This window comes from Scyliorhinus canicula, chromosome 23 (assembly GCF_902713615.1).
Source record: "Scyliorhinus canicula chromosome 23, sScyCan1.1, whole genome shotgun sequence".
NCBI lineage: Eukaryota > Metazoa > Chordata > Chondrichthyes > Carcharhiniformes > Scyliorhinidae > Scyliorhinus > Scyliorhinus canicula.
Window position 1 is genome coordinate 9,209,233 of NC_052168.1, and position 21,965 is coordinate 9,231,197.

Sequence of the window (21,965 nt, forward strand, 5' to 3'; positions counted from 1 at the left end):
TGAAATAGATCGAAATTGGGTCTTGTTCAAACCTTTTTATTCTGTTCATTAATTAATTATTTTGAGAGCGCGGGTTATTTGCTTTTGCATTAGTGTACTGTTTTATTGGGCTTTTAATGTGCATATTTTAGCTGTCAGGCTCCAGCACATTAGTGAGCTGGACTAACACACCAACGCAGTACTGAGGGAGCACTGGACTGACACTCCAGTGCAGTACTGAGGGAGCACTGGACTGACACTCCAGTGCAGTACTGAGGGAGCACTGCACTGACACTCCAGCTCAGTACTGAGGCAGCACTGGACTGATACTCCAGTGCAGTACTGAGGGAGCACTGGACTGACACTCCAGCTCAGTACTGAGGCAGCACTGGACTGATACTCCAGTGCAGTACTGAGGGAGCACTGGATTGATACTCCAGCGCAGTACTGAGGGAGCACTGGACTGACACTCCAGCGCAGTACTGAGGAAGCGCTAGAGTGATACTCCAGCTCAGTACTGAAACAGCACTGGACTGACACTCCAGTGCAGTACTGAGGGAGCACTGGACTGTCGGAGGTGCTGCGTTATGGATGAGACGTTGCCCCACCTGCCACCCCAGTTGGATGTAAATTATCCCCTGGCATTATTTTGAATAAGAGCAAGGGAGTACTCTCTGGCGTCAGGAACAATGCAGTAAAGTCCCGCCTTTCATGACATCCCTGTTCCTGTATCCCATGCTTTATACACCTCATCGCCCATCACATGAGCGATGTTCGCTTATCCGGATCCACCTTCCCCTCTCTCTTCTTTCCCAGAGGAAACTACAGCCGTTGGTGCCACAATGGTTAGCACTGCTGTCTCATAGCCAGGTACCCAGGTTCACCCAGTCTTGGGTGACTGCATGGAGTTCGCCCGTTCTCCCCGTGTCAGCGTGGGTTTCCTCCGGGTGCTCCGATTCCCACATATGTGCGGATTCGGTGGATTGGCCTTGCTAAATTGCCCCTTAGTATACAAAGACGTGCAGGTTAGGTTAGGTTATGTGGTTACGTGAATAGAATGGGGTGGAGAGGTGAGTGGACAGGCTCTTTCGAAGGGTCAGTGCCAATGCGTTGGGCCGAATAGCCTCCTTCTGCACTGTGGGGATTCAATGAGCCGTGTTGGAGCAGATCCTCGACATGTTTTCATTGGGTGATGGTGTCGAAGTCTCTGGAAGCGGCGTCCTTCTATTAGTCCTGGCTGTGGAGATTTAATTGGTTTTTTTAAGTACCTTTCCGACAGGGGTGAGAGACAATGCCCGGAATGGTTGCAGCTGGTGTCCAGTCAGAACGGAGAGATTAACCTGGAAATGTCCGAATTTCTCGGTCCTGAGCTGCAATGACGGCTCTGTTCAATTTTGAAATATTCGGGCAGCATGGTGGCGCAGTGGGTTAGCCCGACTGCCTCACGGCGCCGAGGTCCCAGGTTCGATCCCGGCCCTGGGTCACTGTCCGTGTGAAGTTTGCACATTCTCCCCATTTCTGTGTGGGTTTCACCCCCGCAACCCAAAGATGTGCAGGGTAGGTGGATTGGCCACGCTAAATTGTACCTTAATTGGAAAAAAATAATTGGCTACTCTAAATTTATTTTTAAAATAACAAAATGTTCACCGATTTTGTCTGCCACTTTAAAAAAAATTAATTTAGAGTACCCAATTTCTTTTTATCCCAATTAAGGGGCAATTTAGCGTGGCCAATCCACCTACCCTGCGCATCTTTGGGTTGTGGGGGTGAGACCCACGCAAATACGGGGAGAATGTGCAAACTCCACGCGGACAGTGATCCAGAGCTGGGATTGAACCTGAGACCTCAGTGCCGTGAGATGCTGGGCTAACCCAGTGTGCCACCCTGCTGCCCTTTGTCTGCCACTTTTGAGGTGATTACATTTTTTCGCAATGAGGGTGGCCTCTTTAAAAAAAAAAAATTTAGAGTACCCAATTTTTTCCAATTAAGGGGCAATCCATCTGCCTTGCACATCTTTGGGTTGTGGGAGTGAGACCCACACAGACACGGGGAGAATGTGCAAACTCCACACGGACAGTGACCCGCGGCCGGGATTCGAACCCGGGACCTCGGTTTGACGGTGGCCTTGTGAAAATTTTCAATGCATTGCTCAGAGGCTCCCTCCGTCTGTCGCGAACAGGTACTGCACCACAATTTACTGGACTGTAATGACACAAACCATCGCTGCCCTCGCATTGCTGGAACCTACCTCATTGATTCCCATTGAAATGCATGTTCATAGTCCGCCGTCGTATTCTGTAGACTGGACGATATGAATGATGCACGACAGGACATTATTATGAAACAGCTGCGTGGTAAAGTTAAGTGGAATAAATAAATAACAAACACCACTAGCTAACTATTATAGAGATACTGTGAAATACGTCTATCCTCGAACACGACTTACTCCCAACTCCTCCAGACACAGAGTCACATTGTAGGTTTACACTGCCACCTGCTGGTCGGAAGTCGTGCATATTATTATGTACAAGATTGCTTTATGCATATTGGAGTATTGTGAGCAGTTTTGGGACACTTATCTAAGGAAGGATGTGCTGGCCTTGGAAAGGGTCCAGAGGAGGTTCACAAGAATGATCCCTGGAATGAACAGCTTGTCGTATGAGGAACGGTTGAGGATTCTGGGTCTGTACTCATTGAAGTTTAGAAGGATGAGGGGGGACCTTATTGAAACTTACAGGATACTGCGAGGCCTGGATAGAATGGACGTGGAGAGCATGTTTTCACTTGGAGGAAAAACTAGAAGCAGAGGACACAATCACAGACTAAAGGGGCAGTCCTTTAAAACAGAGAGGAGGAGGAATTTCTTCAGCCAGAGGGTGGTGAATCTGTGGAACTCTTTGCCGCAGAAGGTTGTGGAGGCCAAATCATTGAGTGTCTTTAAGACAGAGATAGATGGGTTTTTGATCAATAAGGAGATCAGGGGTTACGGGGAGAAGGCAGGAGAATGGGGATGAGAAAAATATCAGCCATGGTTGAATGGCGGAGCAGACTCGATGGGCTGAGTGGCCTAATTCTGCTCCTTATGGTCTTATATCATCACATTCACCATTTTAAGAAGTCTTACAACACCAGGTTAAAGTCCAACAGGTTTGTTTCAAACAGGTCCAACATGACTTTAACCTGGTGATGTAAGACTTATTACTGTGCTCACCCCAGTCCAACGCCGGCATCTCCAAATCATTCGCCGTTTTGGCACGGTTTCACGGAAACCCAACCCCCAGGCCCAGCCCGAACAGTGGGACCTTACCGTAGCTAGCCCTCAGCCAACAGAATATTTGGTCGTCAGCACATCTGTGGGAACTTTGCTGTGTACAAATTGGCTGTCACGTTTCCAATGTTGCAACAGTGACTGTGCTTCAAAAGTACTGGACAGTGCCCGTTGGGGCTTCCCGAGGTTGTGAAAGTTCTGTCTTTACAGCAGAGAATTCCAGCTGACTGACTAACCGACCATTGTTTAAAACCCCAATGGACCAGAGCGAATGTTGTTTATTGCCATTGTAAAAGGTTGTAATGGATTTGGCCCCGTTTCCTTCCACTGTGCGGGATCCAGTGGCTCCACGTCCTTCTTTATGATTATATAATTGCATTAGCTCCTGGTACAACTGTAAAATTCCATTGACTACATTTTCGAAATCGTTGGTTCAATAAATGCAGTTGCTGCACTGCAAAACGTCAACCAGATTTTAAATTTTTTACAAACAAATCCCTTTTTCCGCCAATGCCCTCAGCGTTTCTCATTTCTCTTCAGATTGAAGCAATGGGCTACGGGTCAAAGATTTGACAACTGGCGAGTTTTAATCTGTGGTTTGCAGGAAACCTTATCCAACCATAAAATATCTTAACAAATTAGTTTTGTGTTTATCGAATTTGTGTGCAGTGGTTAGGAGCTCAGATTCTTCCCCCCCCCCCCCCCCCCCCCCCCCCCACGGCAGTGTTTCAGTCCAATCCATTCACAGCTGTGAGAAGTAAACCAATTTCTGGCCGATTATGAGGCACTTCATATCTGCCACTCGGGTCACGCAGTTTCTAATTACAAATCTGTACAAGGTGGTGAAGCTCGTAGCCCCAGTGGTAACGGTGCTGACCTCCGACCCCAGGCGGATGCGGTCAGCTGAGCAATCTTGGACCACAAAGAAATAACGGCCATTTACAATCTCCAAGCTGGTCTTACCTGCACCGTTAGGAGTCAGCCGCGGCTCGTTTGATGGCACTCGTGCCCATGCAGATTAGCTAGATTGTCCATACTTAATTGCCCCTTAGTGATCTGCAGATTAAATGGAGTTGCGGGGATGGGGGGGGGGGGGGGGGGGGGAGGAAGTGGGCCTAGATAGGGATGCTCTTTCAGAGGGTTGGTGCAGACTTGATGGGCCGAATGGCCTCCTTCTGCACTATAGGAATTCTATGGTTCTAATCAGACATTCATGGTCCCAATGCCTACTGCAGAGACCCAAGCCCTGAATCCATGCCAATGTTGGCTTGCCGCCTTGGAAGTGCCACGCTGTTGGAAGTGCTGTTCTTTGAGTGGATAAAGTTTTTTAGAAACTTCATTCATGGGTCATTGGCATCGCTGGCTGGGCCAGCACTTTGCCCATCCAGAATAGCCCTAGCTGTCCTTGGACGGAGGTCAGTTAAGGGTCACGCACATTGCTGTGGATCTGGGGTCTGCTGCCCTTGGCTTTCTAGGTGACAAAGGTTGCGGGTTTGGAAGGTGCTGCTGAAGGTGCATGGTAGCACAGTGGATAGCACTGTCGCTTCACAGCTCCAGGGTCCCAGTTTCTATTCCCGGCTTGGGTCACTGTCTGTGCGAAGTCTGCACGTTCTCCCCGTGTCTGCGTGGGTTTTCCTCCGGGTGCTCCAGTTTCCTCCCACAAGTCCCGAAAGACGTGCTTGTTAGGTAATTTGGACTTTCTGAATTCTCCCTCTGTGTACCCGAACAGGCACCGGAATGTGGCGACGAGGGGATTTTCACAGTAACTTCATTGCAGTGTTAATGTAAGCTTACTTGTAACAATAAAGATAATTGTTAAGGAGCCTTGGTGAGTTGGTACAGTGCATCTTGTAAATGGTACACACTGCTGCCACTGTGCGGTGGTGGTGAAGGAGAGGTTGCAGGATCTGAAGGTGCTGTCTTTCATATGACCAACGATATAATAAGGAAAATTAGGAAACAGGAGAAAGTGGTGAGTGTTTTTTTTAACAACACTGACCTTCAAGAATATTTCCATTGAATAAATGACGCAGAGAACTAACTGGATGCTTGAACTTTAATAAATTGTCTGCCACATTCCTACACAACCGTTGTAACTACATTTCAAGAGGATTTCATTGCCTCCAAAGTGCTGATTGGCACTGTATCAATGCGATGAAGTCAGTTTGGATCAGTTTCCAAATCCTACAATTTATTAAGTGCTCCATTGATAAGAGAAAACTTACAAAGTCGTGCCAACCAGGAAAATGTCAGATTTTAGGAAAGAAACAAGGCAGAAAGAGAAGGCAACATGTTGTTCGAAGACTGTCCTAAATTGGGTAATGGCTGAAAGGTCAACTTTAAGATGGTGGCGTTGGAGGGGGTTCAGGAGATTAGTATACCAGAATCAGAGGAATCTTTTTTTTAAATTAAGGGGCAATTTAGCATGGCCAATCCACCTATCCTGCACATCTTTGGGCTGTGGGGGTGAGACTCACGCAGACACGGGGAGAATGTGTAAATTCCACAAGGGCAGTGACCAGGGGCCGGGATCGAACCCATGACCTTGGCGCCGTGAGGCAGCAATGCTTCTCCCTCTTCTTAGGCAGTCTCATGGAGTCAAGGATGACTCGCTTCCTCACTAAAAATGAGTTCTCAGGTGACAGGAATCCAATGCCGCGAGCTTGGGCTCTGTCGTGGGTGGGGCAGATGGTGGTTGGAGGAGGGGGCGGGAGGGGTGGTTTACCCGGGTTGCCACTGTCAACGGTTGGCTACAGCTCACCTCTTGCCGATGATACTCAAGGTATTCAGCTCCTCCGCCGGATTCTTTTCCTTATCTTCGGCCAGTCCTGGGCCAGGGATTCCCAGATGTCGGTGCGGGATGTGGCGTTTTTCCAAGGAGGCTTTGAGTGTGTCCTCGAAGCGTTTCCTCTGGAGGGAGCGGAGGGTGTGCAAGAGAACACACGTCTGGAAAACTCTCAAATGAGCTGGGACACGGTTGTGGAGGGGGGTCAGAGAGCAAGGGGAGAACTCGATTCGCAGAACATAGGAGAGCTGTGAAAAGATGACGGTGGTTGGAGAGGAGGTGGAGGGCTGACTGTACACAAAAAAAAACTAGTTACGGAACTGTTAATTTGCTGGAGTTTGTGAAGTGTTGAGGTGGGGCACCTTCAGTGGTGAAAGTTTCAGTGGGATAGAGATGAGGTTAATAAAAAAACAATTAAGAAGGGCCACAGGCGCAGTGGTTAGCACTGCTGCCTCACGGTGCCGAGGACCTGGGTTCGATCCCGGCCCTGGGTCACTGTCCGTGTGGAGTTTGCACATTCTCCCCGTGTCTCCGTGGGTCGCACCCCCACAACCCAAAGATGTGCTGGTTAGGTGGATTGGCTACAATAAATTGCCCCTTAATTGGAAAAAAAATAATGGGGTACTCTAAATTTGTAAAGAAAAAAAAATATTTAGAAGGGCAAAATATGGTAAAAGATATTGGGCTGGATTTTTTGCCGGCGGGATGCTCCGTTTTGCCAGCAACGCAGGGGTTTCTCGACTGCGTGGGCCTGCCCTACAATGGGAAACCCCATTGACCGGCCGGCGTAACGGAGCAGGGCTGGCGGGGTGAGGCAGAAATGTGGCGCGGCGGAGAATCCAGCCCCTTCAATTCTAAAATGATAATAAATTTAGTAAAGGTAAACCCTTTGAGTACAATAATCGGGACTGCAGGTTCTAATATTCCTCAATTATTTTTCCCTAACCTTTATCCCTGCATGCTTTCAGCGAACAGTTGTTCCCAGATGAGGTCTTATACGATCAGTTCAACCCACATCATTGAATGGTTTACATAAAACAGAGGTCCAACTGGAGTTCTAATTTTCACAATGAAAAGTAAAGGACCAGCTCACTCCAGTGAATAATGCAGCATGTGACGGGGGTGTTGACCACACAGGCCCAAGCCTCAATCTATCCTCGTTGCTTAACTCGCTACCCTCAGCCAAGGTGGGAAATTCGTGGTCTGCCTCGACCCGGCCAATCGTCACCTCCTCTGAGAATCTGCTTTTCGGGAGTCGCAGGAGCTTGGCAGAACCTCGGGGGTTTATTTTAACCTGACCCGGTGGGCGGAGAAGCTGGCAGCACCCGGGGGAGGTATCTGATCCTGTCTCTTTCCCACTGGGCAGTTCGGCTAAAATCGTCTTCCATGTCCCAGCGACATAGCAGCCTTCACAGCAAGAGGGTTTGAGTATAGGAATAGGGATGTTTTATTGCAATTGCCTCGGGCATTGGTGAGGCCACACCCGGAGTATTGTGAGCAGTTTTGGCCTCCTTATCTGAGGAAGGATGTTCGTGCTATGGAGGGAGTGCTGCAAAGGTTTACCAGGCTGATTCCTGGGATGGCGGGACTGTCATATGAGACAAGACTAAGTCGGACAGGATTATGTTCATTATGGGGCGGTACGGTGGCGCAGTGGTTAGCACTGTTGTCTCACGGCACTGAGGACCCAGGTTCAATCCCGGGTCACTGTCCGTGTGGAGTTTGCACATTCTCCCCGTGTCTGCGTGTGCCTCACCCCCACAACCCAAAGATGTGCAGGGTAGGTGGATTGGTGATGCTAAATTGACCCTTAATTGGAAAAAAAAGAATTGGGTACACTACATTTTTTAAAAAAGGATTATATTCATTGGAGTTTAGAAGAGTGAGAGGGGATCTCATAGAAAATTATGAAATTCTAACGAGATTATAAGGGGTAAACTTTTTAGGACTGAGATGAGGAGAAATCTCTTCATCCAGAGAGTGGTGAATTTGTGGAATTCGCTACCACAGAAAGTAGTTGAGGGCAAAATGTTGTGTAATTCCAAGAAGGAATTAGATACAGCTCTTGGGGCTAAAGGAATCAAGGGAAATGGGTGCGGAAGGCGGGATCAGGAATTTGATGATCACCCATGATCATAATGAATGGCGGAGCAGGCTCGAAGGGCTGAATGGCCTCTTCCTGCTTTGATGTTCCATGTATGTTTCTATGTAACACCCAAGGCTTTCAGAACTGGAAGAAATTTGATGAAGAAATGGGTTATATCACGATTATATGGGTGCACATAGCAGAAAACAAGAAGGATGGGGGGGGGGGGGGGGCTAACTAACACAGATCCTTAAAATTATGAAGGTTTTAATACAGAGAGAATGTTTCCTCTCGTGAAGAAGAACATGACTCGAGGTCTTTGATGTAAAATAATCAGCAAAAGAAAATCCAATTGGGAATTCAGAAGAAACTTCTTTACTGAAAGAGTGGTCAGAATGTGGAATTCGCTACCACGGGAGTGATTGAAACGAGTAGTATAGATTTAAGAGGAAGCTAGACAAACATATGAGGGAGATGAGAATAGAGTTACAATGATAAATTTAGATGAGGTGAAATAGAAGGGGGCTCGAGTGGAGCATTAACGTCACCCTGCCCAGCATCGAGATGCTAAATACTCAAAACTGTGTTGGCCGCATGCCTGAAACCAGGCTCCCAAAGCAACTGCTCGACTTAGTGCTCGGTTGTGGCAGGAGACTCCCAGGAGAACAAAAATTCTTTAGGGAGTTCCTCAAAGCATTTCTTAGGAGATCAAACATTCCCGCCGACTCATAGGGGTCCCCAACTTGCGACTGACCAAAATGGAGAAGGCTCCTTCGGGAAGCACCGAACACACGGAAACACTCAAGAGGTGAAGTTGAAACATCGGTGGGGAGCGCACAATCCTCCAAAACACCTCACCCACCCAACCCTCCAGAGTACCTCACCCACTCGACCCTCCAAGCATCTCACCCACCTGAACCCCCAAAACATCTCACCCATCCAACCCCCCAAAATATCCCACCCGTCCAACCCCCCCAAATACCTCACCCGCTCGACCCTCCAAAATACCTCACCCGTCCAACCCCCCCAAATGCCTCACCCGTCCGACCCTCCAAAATACCTCACCCGTCCAACCCCCCCAAATGCCTCACCCGTCCGACCCTCCAAACATCTCACCCGTCCGACCCTCCAAAATACTTCACCCACCCGACCTTCCAAAATACCTCACCCGCTCGACCCTCCAAAATACCTCACCCGTCCGACCCTCCAAACATCTCACCCCACTGACCCTCCAAAATACCTCACCCGTCCGACCCTCCAAACATCTCACCCCACTAACCCTCCAAAATACCTCACCCGCTCGACCCTCCAAACATCTCACCCATCCGACCCTCCAAAATACTTCACCCACCCGACCCTCCAAACACCTCACCTGCCCCGTATTCGGAGAGAGTCTGCAGATCGTGCTCTGGGCTTACCAGCCATCCCAGACAGGGGCTGGTTTAGCACAGTGGGCTAAATAGCTGGCTTTTAATACAGAAAAATAGCAGCAGTGTGGGTTCAATTCCCATACCGGCCTCTCCGAACAGGCGCCGGAATGTGGCAACTAGGGGCTTTTCACAGTAACTTAATTGAAGCCTACTCGTGACAATGAGCGATTATTATTATTATTAGGATCCAGCAAACTGAACTGGAAGCAAGTCGTCCTTGACTCCCAAGAACTGCCTAAGAAGAGGAAAGGAAGGAGAAACTCCGGCATGAATTAGTTGGGCTGAATGGCCTATTTCGGTGCCATATAACCGATGTAACAAAAAAAATAAAAACTCAGCTGATTTTTTAAAAATATGTATGCACTGGGTGGTGAATGAAAGTGTACAACTCGCTAAAGTGATCTTCTAGTTAGTCACAGTGGAAAGCATGGTCAGGGCTATTAAGGATGTTTAGTTGCCAGAGAGTTAAATATCAGAACACTTGCGACGATTCCTTCGCCATCAATCATTTAAATAACTCTGAATTAGTCATGAAATTAATCCACGCTAATTAAAACCCTGCACAGAGGTGAAGGTCACAGCAGTAAGGAGTGCTGAATTAGCTGAGGAATGTGCATCTAATTTCATCGGCAGCCTGCGATAGTGGCACTGAGCTTTTTCTGCAGCGAGACTGTGACGTGCACCATCCATAGAATCTACCCTCAAAGGCATCTTAAACTGGCAGCTCTATGTTTTACTAAAAAATACTTGCAAAGTAATCTCTAATCCGTATAAGTATGGTGTTAAACTCTCCTGCTAGAAGGGTTATTGTAAATGTCAGGCTCCACTGTTTGTTGATCGCTGTGTTTTAAAACGTTCTACCTTCTGGGAGGCCATATGGTGCTAAGAAAAGAACACACCAGAAGGCCAAGGATGAACCAATTAGATCCCGAGCTGGAAGTATTACATGCTCAAGAAAATAACAGTTTCTGAACTATCAACAGTTACATCAACTGCGCAAACTTGCCCCAAGGATTTCAAGCGTGCAGGCGCAGAGAATTTTAATTATGATATCTATTGCAACTGTGTCTGTTGCAGAAGACAGTGTACGCGGGCAGTGTTTTCTTTCAGTGAGAAACCTCGGCGAAAGGGCAAGGCAAATGGGACGGTTCACACGCAACGCCAGAGAGCACAGGATCAATTGGAGCAGGCATTTTCAAAGTGGGGGTCGCGACCCGCGGGTGGGTCTCGGGCAGGTGTTGGGAGAGTCACAGAGCCGCTCATGGGTGTGCATGCGCAGAGGCACGCGAGACGTACTGCCTTCTCCTGACATCAGCTCGCTGACATCAGAAGATTTTTTAAAAAGTCTTTGTAATCTTCCTGCCTGAAGCAAGGCAGAGAGCAGGTCACGCGCCCCGAGCGCTGACGTCACGTGCTTTGGGTGTGATTGCAAATCCTTCCTTTTGTCAGCAGCAAACAAGTAAATGAGGACCAAGCATGCTCACCTGAGGTCAGAGAAAATGGTAGGTCGCGAAGGACCCGACGTGGGCCCCAAAGGTTGGCCGCTTGGTAAAAATGGGTCCCCGGAAAAAAAAGGTTGAAAAACTCTGAATTGGAGAGATTCAGTGACACAAACCTTTGATCATTACGATAGGAGAAAGGAAGGCCCTGAAGATGGAGAGGGAGCTGTGAAGTGTAGGGGTCTGGGGAGGGATATTCAGAACATGGGACTCTATAGCTGAAGGCAAGGATGGAGGGGGCGGGGGGGGGGGGGGGGGGGGGGGTACACAAGAAGCCAAAATGAGAGGAACGTGCAGTTCTTTGGGGGTTGTACTGGTCTGGTAATGATGCTAACAAAAGCAATTTGAGGTGGCAAATTAAGAATATCTAGCAAGGAGTGCACTGGTCTAAGTGCAATTTGTCTCGTGGCAAATTGGCATTCCACAAGAAATAAAATGGTGACAACACTCACTGTCCTTTAAGCTCAGTCGAATGGTTAGTAAAGCTGACAGACGCAATACAAACGCATCTCTTGGCTTGACTAAATAGACAGACCAGCCGTTTTCATCACTCTCTCTTCATTAATCTGATGATGCACCTGGGCCTCAGATCAGTTCCTCTTAGTCAGACTCACAGTGTCACGGACCCTTTATGGGAGGTTAATGCAGTTGTTTGACCCACAATCAGCGAAGTTACAATTTTGGCCCCCTGAAGATCGCAAACTACAGTGTAAAAGCTGAGCATAGTCACTATATCAAGCATAAATCTCCATACGTCTGACCCCCGGGGAACTAAAGAATTAGCATTTATCTAATGCCTTGTTGCCTCTCCAGGAATTCTTAACAGCCAATGAGTTACTTTTGAAGTACAGTCGCTGTTGTTGCGTACGCCTAGGCAACGATGAATCTTTCATAGAATCCTGCAGTCCAAAAGGAGGCCATTCGGCCCATTGAATTTGGCCCGACCCTCCGAAAGAGCATCCCACCTAAGCCCACTCCCCCGCCCTATCCCCTCAACCCCACCTAACCTGCACATCTTTGGATTGTGGGAGGAAACCGGAGCACCCGGAGGAAACCCACCCAGACACGGGGAGAACGTGCAAGCTCCACACAGGCAGTCACCCCAAGGGCCGGAATCGAACCCGGGTCCCTGGCATTGTGAGCAGAGCAAGATCCCTCGATTAGCAAATGGAATAATTGAATATTTCCTGTGTCGGTTGAGGAAGGAATATTGGCTGGGATGCCAAGAGCAGCCTTCTGCTCGTCTTTGAATGAAGTCACGGAATCCTTTGCATCCAACAGGCAAAGCGCCAGTGTATTCTTCCAAGCGATGCACTGGGTTGGTGTACAGCTTGCGTGTTGGGATCCAAAAATGAGATCTGAATTAGAACTTAAAGGAAAAGAGGACTACCAATTGAGCCAAATGAGAAAAAATGACCACCGTGATGCTGGATATCCAGAACAAATATTGGAAAACGCTCAAAAAACACAAGTTAGTCAGCATCTGGAAAGAAAACCATTTTAGGTGCATCCCGAAGCATTTCTGGTTTGTAACGATCAGTGTGCGTTGCTGGGATATCAGGCAAACACCAGTGCAGCTTGATCTTCGGTGATGAACCCACGGTTGTAGTGAGTGTGGAAATTACTCAGAGGAGCCATGTTGGCCATTTGCATTGCTGTACAGACCAGATTGGAGAAAGGTTTTATTCTTTACAGGTGTGAACCGTGGGAGAGCAGAAACCTTCACCCATGCGCTTGGATGCATCCTCTTTTCTCCACCATCCTTGCTTATGCAAGGTAAATTCATAGAATGTACGGTGCAGAGGGAGGCCATTCAGCCCATCGAGTCTGCACCAGCTCTGAGAATTCATTCACCCCAATCCATTGCAGGGTCCACAGCACTGTCGGCGACTGACAGCCACAAAAACACAGCTGTTACGGAGCTGTCAGTTGTTTTATTAAAAAGTACCCAATTCTTTTGTTTTCCCAATTAAGGGGCAATTTAGTGTGTCCAATCCACCTACCCTGCACATCTTTTGGGTTGTGGGGGCGAAAACCACGCAAACACAGGGAGACTGTGCAAACTCCACACGGACAGTGACCCAGACGGAGATACCAGTTGTGATTTGTATCTCTGACCGCGAACATTCTCCAGTACAGATAAGGGTCCCAGAAGTCAGGAAACCACCACAGCGCTCTGGGATTGGGATGGTCAGCTCCAGAAAGACAGCAGTCAGCTTTATTGGGATGTTAACGGGCTGCCAAATAGATGCTTTATCTACAACTGCCCTCTAGGGTCATCCGATGTTTTATTAATCGTCCCAATATGTGAACTCTGGCTAAGTGGTAGTAGCACTTCCACCTCGGAGCCAGAACATTGTAGTTTCAAGTTCAACTCCAGAGACTCGAGCACTTAATCTAGGCTGACACTCCAGTGCTGCTCTGCCGGATTTGCTATCTTCTGGGCGAGATGTTAAACCTGTTTGCCCTCTCAGCTGGACCTAAAGATCCCCAGTGCCCTGGCCAATATTTATCCGTCAACCAACATAACTAAAACAAATTATTATCACTTTGCTGCTTATGAGAATTTGCTCTGTGCTGTATTTCCTATGTTGCAACATTGACACCGTTTCAAAAGTACTTTGCGGACTTATGAAGCCCTGAGAATGTGAGAGGTGCTACATCAAATGCAGGTCTTCCCTTCTATTGTTCCTTCCACTGGCAGATCATCAATGCTCTCTTTTCCAGTGTCCTTGGAAATCACTAACACTCGCCAACAGACATCTGGCCCAACCTTTTTGCCAACCACAGTTGAAATGCAGTCAGTTAATCAGATATCTTTCAAACCAGAAGGCTTCCTCCCCACCTGCCTTCCTTCACCCCACCCACCCATACCTCTTAACAACACACGCAGAGCTTGCGAGTCTGCACAAACTCTCGGAGCGAGCAAATCTAAATATAGGACGTCTTCTGCTGGAGCTTGAGACTCGGTATGGGCAAGGATCGGTGATTACGTCCTGGGCTACTATTAAGAAGCTTCATTTAATGATGTTACAGCAAATTTCAGGGCAAATATAGCACCAAGGATCATTTCAGATATGCGCAGAATGCACTGAAGGCCCAAAATAATTTCAGCCTCAAGGCCAAAGAGTCACATTACCCCCAATTTCCCAGACAACCTGTCAAATCAAGTCTCTCTCTCTTTCTACACCTAGTTAAGTAAGCAAACTACTTAAACATAAGACCAACAATTTTCGATTCAGTGCAATGCAATTAACGCTCACATAGGCCACGTGAGGAACTCTCCAGCCTGTCAATGATAACATGGCTAGCTTTGCCCAATGGCTCACTTGATAAGACATCGGCGCCACATATCCATGCACCAAAAATAGGGTTTAATTCCCAAACCGTAATCGCTTAGCGCATCTCGCCTGGCAGGGGAAGCCTCTACAATTAACCTCAAGTTCGGATTCTGGGGCAGCACGGTGGCACAGTAGTTAGCACCGCTGTCTCACGGCATCGAGGACCCAGGTTCGATCCCGGCCCCGGTCACCGTCCGTGTGGAGTTTGCACATTCTCCCCCCCCCCCCCATGTCTGCGCGGGTCTCAACCCCACAACCCATCTTTAGGTTGTGCAGGGTAGGTGGATTGGCCACTTAATTGGGGGGAAAAAAGCATTGGGTACTCCAAATTTATTTTTTAAAAGTTTGGATTCTGGCATGCTGGAAAATGTTTCCCATCTGGAAAAGGCAAAAACATTGAGTGGATTGTCCATCCCCAAGATGAACTGGGGTTAAAATTCAACTCTGGCAGTGGGGCACAGAACTAGTGGATGGGTCATCAGTTAGGTTCCCAGAATGGTTTTCCTGTTTCTAATGGAAAGGGAGGTCAGGCAGGATGAATAGAGGGTGATCGATCAGTTTGGTCCTTCCGCCATAGTGGAATAAAAAAAAAAATTTAGAGTACCCAATTAATTTTTTCCAATTAAGCGGCAATTTAGCAAGGCCAATCCACCTATCCTGCACATCTTTGGGTTGTGGGGTTGAGATCGAACCTGGGGCCTCTGCACCGTGAAGCAGCAGGGCTAACCACTGCGCCACCGTGCTGCCCTCGCCATAGTGGAATTTGACCGCTCTGTTGTGAAGAACGGCCAGTGACACAAGGCCAAGGCACCGTACCCCAATAATAAATCAATAGCATCGGGGGAACACGCTGGAAAATCTGACGAGGCTGTTTTAGAAAATAAAACTGCCCGCTGTCAAATCCTAAAGCATTCGAGATTGGACAATTGAAAAACCAAGGCTGGGGCATTGGGGAAATAGATGAGGGTTTGAGACACTGTATTGCCACAATGAGGAAAATGTGCGCAGCAGTTAACCCACGGTTTAATCTCATCCAAGGCGATCCCTGCGTTGGAGAACCAGAAGGAAGCTTTCTCTAGGCGGAGCATCTGGCCCTTGATAAACACATACAAAATCACGCAGCCAGTAAATCGAACAGTCCATTAATCAAAGATAATCTCAGTCAAGGAACACCTTATCCATTGTAGCAGAAAATAATAACAGTTAACAAAAAATGCACTGCATTTTTACAGCCAATTCATCTCTTGACACACAACCTGCAGTGTTTTATAAGTATACAACATGCGGTTTTTAATTATAGGGAAAACACTGGCAAATTTAAAATTGAATCGACATGTAAATTGGACAATTAACATAATGTACTTCAGTTTACCTATTAGCATAACAAATGTATCTTCTAAATTTCAGGAAGATGGGAATCTTTTATATATTTTAGGGGAAATCTGGAAGCACTATGTCTGTCTCCCTTCATCACCTCTTCCACTGCACCGTTTTCAAAGATGCAAGGAAGAGAAAATCAAAGATGCTCGCAACTGAACTCAAATCGACAAAGGAAATCCCCGATCGCACGGGGTAGGGAATAAACCGCTGCATTTTCATCCATGTGCGTTCGTTTCTTTAACTAATTAAACTTAAAACGATGAACTGACCAGGCGCATCTCAACAAGCTTTCATCTGGGGTAAGGGATTCAGTCTCCATTTTATGGAGCTCGTTTGACAAAATACTCTCAGCTCGCCGATGAGTGCGAGACTCACGAGGGAATCCTCGCGCGCAGCGCAGCTGTATGGTTTGATCGTCAGAGATGTCATTCATTCGGCGGGTGAGTCAAAAGGTGCTCATTTGTTTGCACACTTTCACCCTTTCGTCCCAAAGCATTTAATAGAAGTGGTATAGGGAAGAAAGTGGGGGGGGGGGGGGGGGGGGGGGGGGGTGAAGAGAGAGAGAGAGAGAGAGAGAGATGGGGTGGAAATAAAGAACTGATTTAATGCCTTGCCCACCCTCAGGGCATCCCAAACAGATTTAGAGGCAATTAAGTGCTTTATCATGATGTGTTGGCAGCATTAAGATGTTTAAGATGTGGGAAACACAGCAGCTAATTTGTGCACAGCAAGATCCCACAACAGACTTTCTTTTTTTTGTTGACATATAGGTTGAGGGATAAACTTTGGCCAGGTCACCGGGGAGAACGTCAGCCCCTGCATCCCGCCTTCCTTTTGTGAGTGGTACCTCGGGATCTTTTAGGCCCACCTGAGGGGACAGGTGAGGCACATTGGGTTTATCATCTGTTGAGAAAGACAGCACCTCGAGCTGTACAGCACTCCCTCAGTAGCGCATCAAGAGGTCAGCTGAGAAAGTTCTCTGCAGTGGGATTTGCACCTACAAACTTTGGATTTCAGGATGGGATTGCTACAACTAACAGTAAAAAAATTAGAGTACCCAATTATTATTTTTTTCCATTTAAGGGCCAATTTAGTATGGTCAATCCGCCTAACCTGCACATCTTTGGGTTGTGGGGGCGAGACCCACGCAGAACATCATACGGACAGTGACCCGGGGCCGGGATCGAACCCGGGTCCTCAGCGCCGTAGGCAGCAATGCGTACCACTGTGCTGCCCCCTGACATTTTGTTTTTGAGCGGTAGCGAAGGGAATCACCCAAAATTAAAATAGAAGGCACATCTTGTTGCCAATCGGCACCGGAGTCACCAATAATGTTGCTCTTTTGAATGAGTGGAATACTATCCCACCAATCGGCACCAATAATGTTGCCAAATTAACTAGATATAGCAGTTATTAATGATAATATTGCTTTTCAGAGTCGCCAGGTATCAAATGATACCACCACAAGGCTTTACTGGATATCGATCAAACAACCAGTTAGCTGGTTGTTTAGCTCAGGTGCTGGTTTAGCTCACTGGGCTAAATCGCTGGCTTTTAAAGCAGACCAAGGCAGGCCAGCAGCATGGTCCGATTCCTGTAACAGCCTCCCCGAACAGGCGTCGTAATGTGGCGACAGCAACTGCATTGAAGCCTACTCGTGACAATAAGCGATTTTCATTTTCATTTCATTTAGTCAGTTCAAGTTCAAAGATAGTTTATTTACACACAAGGATTACTTCGACATGCAACATAAAACACTACAAGTTAAAGTACACCTACCAACTACAATAACCTATACTTAACTTCAGGGCAACCGGCTCCTTGCAGATGGACAAGGCCTTTGTTCGGATCTTGTGTGGCTGGGTAGAAGTGGCTCTGTTTCTGCTGGGCTCATCCATCTCGTAGCGATTGTTGGGTGTTGAACTTGTCTTCTGGTCGTAGGCCGGGGCCAAGAGAGACCGAACACATGGCTCTGTCTCTTTTTATCCCTCTGGGATTTTGCGCTTTTTGGGGCGGTCCTTAGCTTTGGACCCAATAATTCGACAGGCTTCAATCACTGCCTTCGATTTTGGCCAATAAAGGGCGGATGCCTTGATGGCTGGGCGTGTCCTGAGCGGTCATTGACCATGTCTGTTTGAGCTTTCTTAGCAAAGTGAGTGGCGCTGGTTAGTCTGCATCTGTATTGGTTACCTGAGTACAGTCCTTTTGTTCTGGGGAAATGGGCCATTAGAATGCAAACGAGCAGGGCTTTTGATCACGTCTAGCTATCTGGGTTGCAAATACACACACAAGCTCTGAGTGAGTCTGAGTCCTGGGTTGGCCATAGTTCCCATGGTCCTATGCAGGTGGCCATCTGAGATAGAAGAATCCCTACAGTGCAGGAGGCCATTTGGCCCATCGAGCCTGTCTTGACCCTCTGAACGAGCACCCTATCTCAGCCCACTCATCCCCCCTATCCCTGTAACCCCTAACTAACCTGCACATCTTTGGACACCAAGGAGCAAATTAGCGCGGCCAATCCACCTAACCTGCCTTGGACTGTGGGAGGAAACCCACGCAGGCACGGGAAGAATGCTACTCAAGGAAATTCCACATGCGCCAGCTGCTCGCCCATATTCTGCTCACATGGCTATTCTGCATGTAATCTTAGACACTGGATGTCAAGAAGGTCATGAACTAAGAGCGTCACAGTTAACCCATGTCCCCATCTCAGCTAGAATCCAGCTGCAAACTTTTCACTCAGGGATCATTGGACAGCAGGCAGAGCTGCACTTACTCTACAATTATTTTTGCTTCATCCCAACACCATGGTTTACTTTTGCCGTGCCTGTGACACCATAACATAAACGCAGCCTTAAGGTTGCCCCCAACTATCAGGCAGCGTAGGTGGCATCTGGCCTATCATTCCAGTGCCAGTTATCCAATTAGACCCACACACTGGCTCTTCCCCCATAGTCCTACAATTTCTTCCACTAAGTGTTTATCAAATTTCCTTTAAAAAGTTACTGTCAACTCTGCTTCCACCACTTATCAGGCAGCGTATTCCAGATTACAAAATTCTCATCTCCCATCTGATTTTGTTTGACAGTGATCTTAAATCTACGCCCTCTGGTTATTGACCCTCTTGCCAGCGGAAACATGTTTGCCCTTATTTACTTTCCCTAAACCCCTCACCATTTTGAGCACCTCAAATGCTTTTGACATAAATTTTGGCACAGCACAAAGTGCAATGGAGAACATGCTGCGGGATTCTCCGTCGGCGTGATCCTCCGCCCGGCCCCCACACCCGCACGTTTCCCGACGGCGGCGGGGGAGACCCACAATGGGGGACCCCATGGGCCAGCTGCGCAAATGGAGAATCCCGCTGCTGGGGAGGAGGTGGGGGGCGCGGAAAACAGGGCTGACTAGACAGAGAATCCTGCCCATAATTTGTTTTTTGCCTAAATTGCTCCAGAAATGCCAAGACCAGTTACAATATCCCAAATATTTTGCAGCTGCGATTGGCTAATTTATGGAGGGACAAGTAAAAAATCAATGAAAATTAACAGGATGTTGCCCGAACACCCAGTATTTTTCTCATTATTTCAAGTTTGAAGAGACTGCATCTCATGAGCATATAGTGATTTTTACCATGACAACTTGATGAGAATATAATTATTCCAAGGACGTCGCCTTTTAAACAAAGGGTTCTGAGAAACAAATCCTTGCACTGTATCCAAATGAAATTTCAATTTATTTTGAATTCTGTTGAACAAAAATCAGTTTCTGGTTTTTCTGTACATTTGGTTAAAAGGTTAAGCAAGGTATGTTCACGCTACTTCCCGATACCCCATCTGCTCAATCCTATTCAACAAGTGGCTGAGCCATTCAGATTTGGAAGGATTCTGGTGTGACTTGGTCTTAGTGTTGCTATCAGCCTTTGTACTCTTAGGTAATGAGCGGGGGAAGAGAAGAGAAACCATCGGAGGTTCCCACTGCTTCAGTGAGTCCCTGAATTTGAGTGTGCAAATGGATGTCAGGGGAGGATATGCTCAGACTTGCTTGTAATGCACTTGGATATTCTGGTCAGTGTGTGCCATTCTAGGCTCACTCATCAGCAACAACTGCTTACGTGGCATACTGAAGGGTTGCCAGTTGCTGTGGAACCCTTTCCCCAACATTTATAAGGGGGACAGAAAAGAAACACTTTGAACCACTTCCATCAGCACGTACGGTAATGGGGCAAATGGTGGCAAAAATGGAGCCCCACAAGGTGGCATCAAAAAACATGGCAGTCACTTCAGACTTTGAAAACCAATAGCATTTATGTCAAACGGCCAAACATGCATTTTGTCCACTTCTGCTTTGGAGACTATTAGTTTTGATTTGTCTGAGGTACTGAAAAATGCTTAACTCAATGCACCACCTTTGCCTGGAGTGTCAGGTAAGATGGGCCAGGCCTTTAGACCTTTTGGACTTTGAAAGGTGGGACCCAGAAGCCGACTGGTAATTGTCAAACAATAAGGACAAACATTCAGAATACTGGCCACATTCGATTTCATCAGGTGTCACCGCAAGTGGGAACATCAGTTAATTTTAACGCCCCTCCCTTCTCCACCCCCAACCTAAATTCTTAATTTCAGGAGGCTGTGTCCAACTGCAGCAGCCCTGTAGCCACACCAGCCGAGACCAATTAACTTGGACACAGCAATTGCAGCCTCCAAAAAAGCAGCCCAAAAGCAGGGGGAAAAAATGCAGCTTCAAAAACGCATTTGCGGCTTCGTTACCACTGACTGGACAACTGAACTATAATAATGAGAATTTTAGTGACACTTAGTCACACTTAGGAAACTTTAGTGACCAGTTTGTTCATTTGAGAGCCCATGGCACAGTAGCACAGTGGTTAGCACTGTTGCTTCACAGCGCCAGGGACCCGGGTTTGAATCCCCGCTTGGGTCGCTGTCTGTGCGGAGTCTGCTCGTTCTCCCCGTGTCTGCGCGGGTTTCCTCCGGGTGCTCCGGTTTCTTCCCACAAGTCGTGAAAGATGTGCTTGTTATGTAATTTGGACATTCTGAATTCTCCCTCTGTGTACTCGAACAGGTGCCGGAATGTGGCGACGAGGGTCTTTTCACAGTAACTTCATTGCACTGTTAATGTAAGTCTACTTGTGACACTAATAAAGATTATTAAATCTGCACTTGAGTTTCTGGTACTTTCCCAGACAGATGTTCTAAAGCTGGGGTTAGGGAGTCAAAATGTCAACAAAATACTTCCAACTTGACCAATATGAAAAAGACGGAATAATTTGCTGGGAAGGACAGCTGAACAAATCCACACATCTCAGCCCATCAGCATTTTCCATTTATTATCTCTACAGACTCCAAAACAAAACCAATGGCTTCTGCATTTATTTATACATACGGACTCTGGACATCATTCCTGGTGCTACTGGTACAGCTTGAACATTTCTGATACTTTGGATTTGTTTCTCTATATCTGACGACGTACACACGAGTGACTGCACCGTTTCAACCTGTCTTTCACTGACCTTATATTAACTATAGTATGCTGGCGGCAACTAGTGGCTGGAGTGGGGTTCTGCAGCAACAACGCTTGACAAAATTCACAGCAATTATTTTCTTCTTGCAAATCAACAATGCCCATCTCAACTATTCACACTACATTTTGCTCATTTGTTGTCTGCAGATTATTCGATTGGAAACTCAAAGTCCTGAGAATGTTAATTTAACCTTTGTCCAGCAAATATGACAATATTATTAGTATTTACAACATGGTGCACTTTTTCCCTTTTTGTCAAGTGGGAAACTTGTCTCTTGGCTGCACAGGTCATCTTCCGCCTCCACCAGAACCACCTCCGCTGCCCCCTCCGTTAGGATCCTGTGCGCCCGACATCATCAGAAAGATCACAATGGGGACGATATACATCCACTGAGGAGGAAGAAAAAGAGGTCAACTCTGAACGTTAGACAAAAGCACATAACCTTCAACGAGCGAGATCCTGACTGCTCAACAAAGGTGGGGGGGCTTGAACAAAGGGTCAGTTTGTAACCAGTGGCACTCATTAGCGTTTTGGCTTCAAGACATGGCAGCAGTGAGGGCGAAGGCAGAATTGTGACCCAGCCACAGGTTAAGTGAGCTGAATTACCGCACCAAACACACAATTTTGAAATAAATGTACACCTGTACTGCCCACTAAA

The 21,965-nt window shown here is 47.3% G+C and overlaps 1 protein-coding gene across 1 annotated transcript in view; it reads right to left on the reverse strand.

Moving 5' to 3' along the window:
* Nucleotides 1-21,093: 21,093 nt before the first annotated feature.
* The window catches only part of emc10 (ER membrane protein complex subunit 10), a 48,680-nt gene continuing 47,808 nt past the window's right edge, over nt 21,094-21,965 (reverse strand). The window contains exon 7 of the mRNA XM_038783517.1: nt 21,094-21,696. Within this exon, the coding sequence (XP_038639445.1) occupies nt 21,595-21,696 (102 nt within the window). The 3' untranslated portion in view covers nt 21,094-21,594. The remainder of the gene's footprint in view (nt 21,697-21,965) is intronic.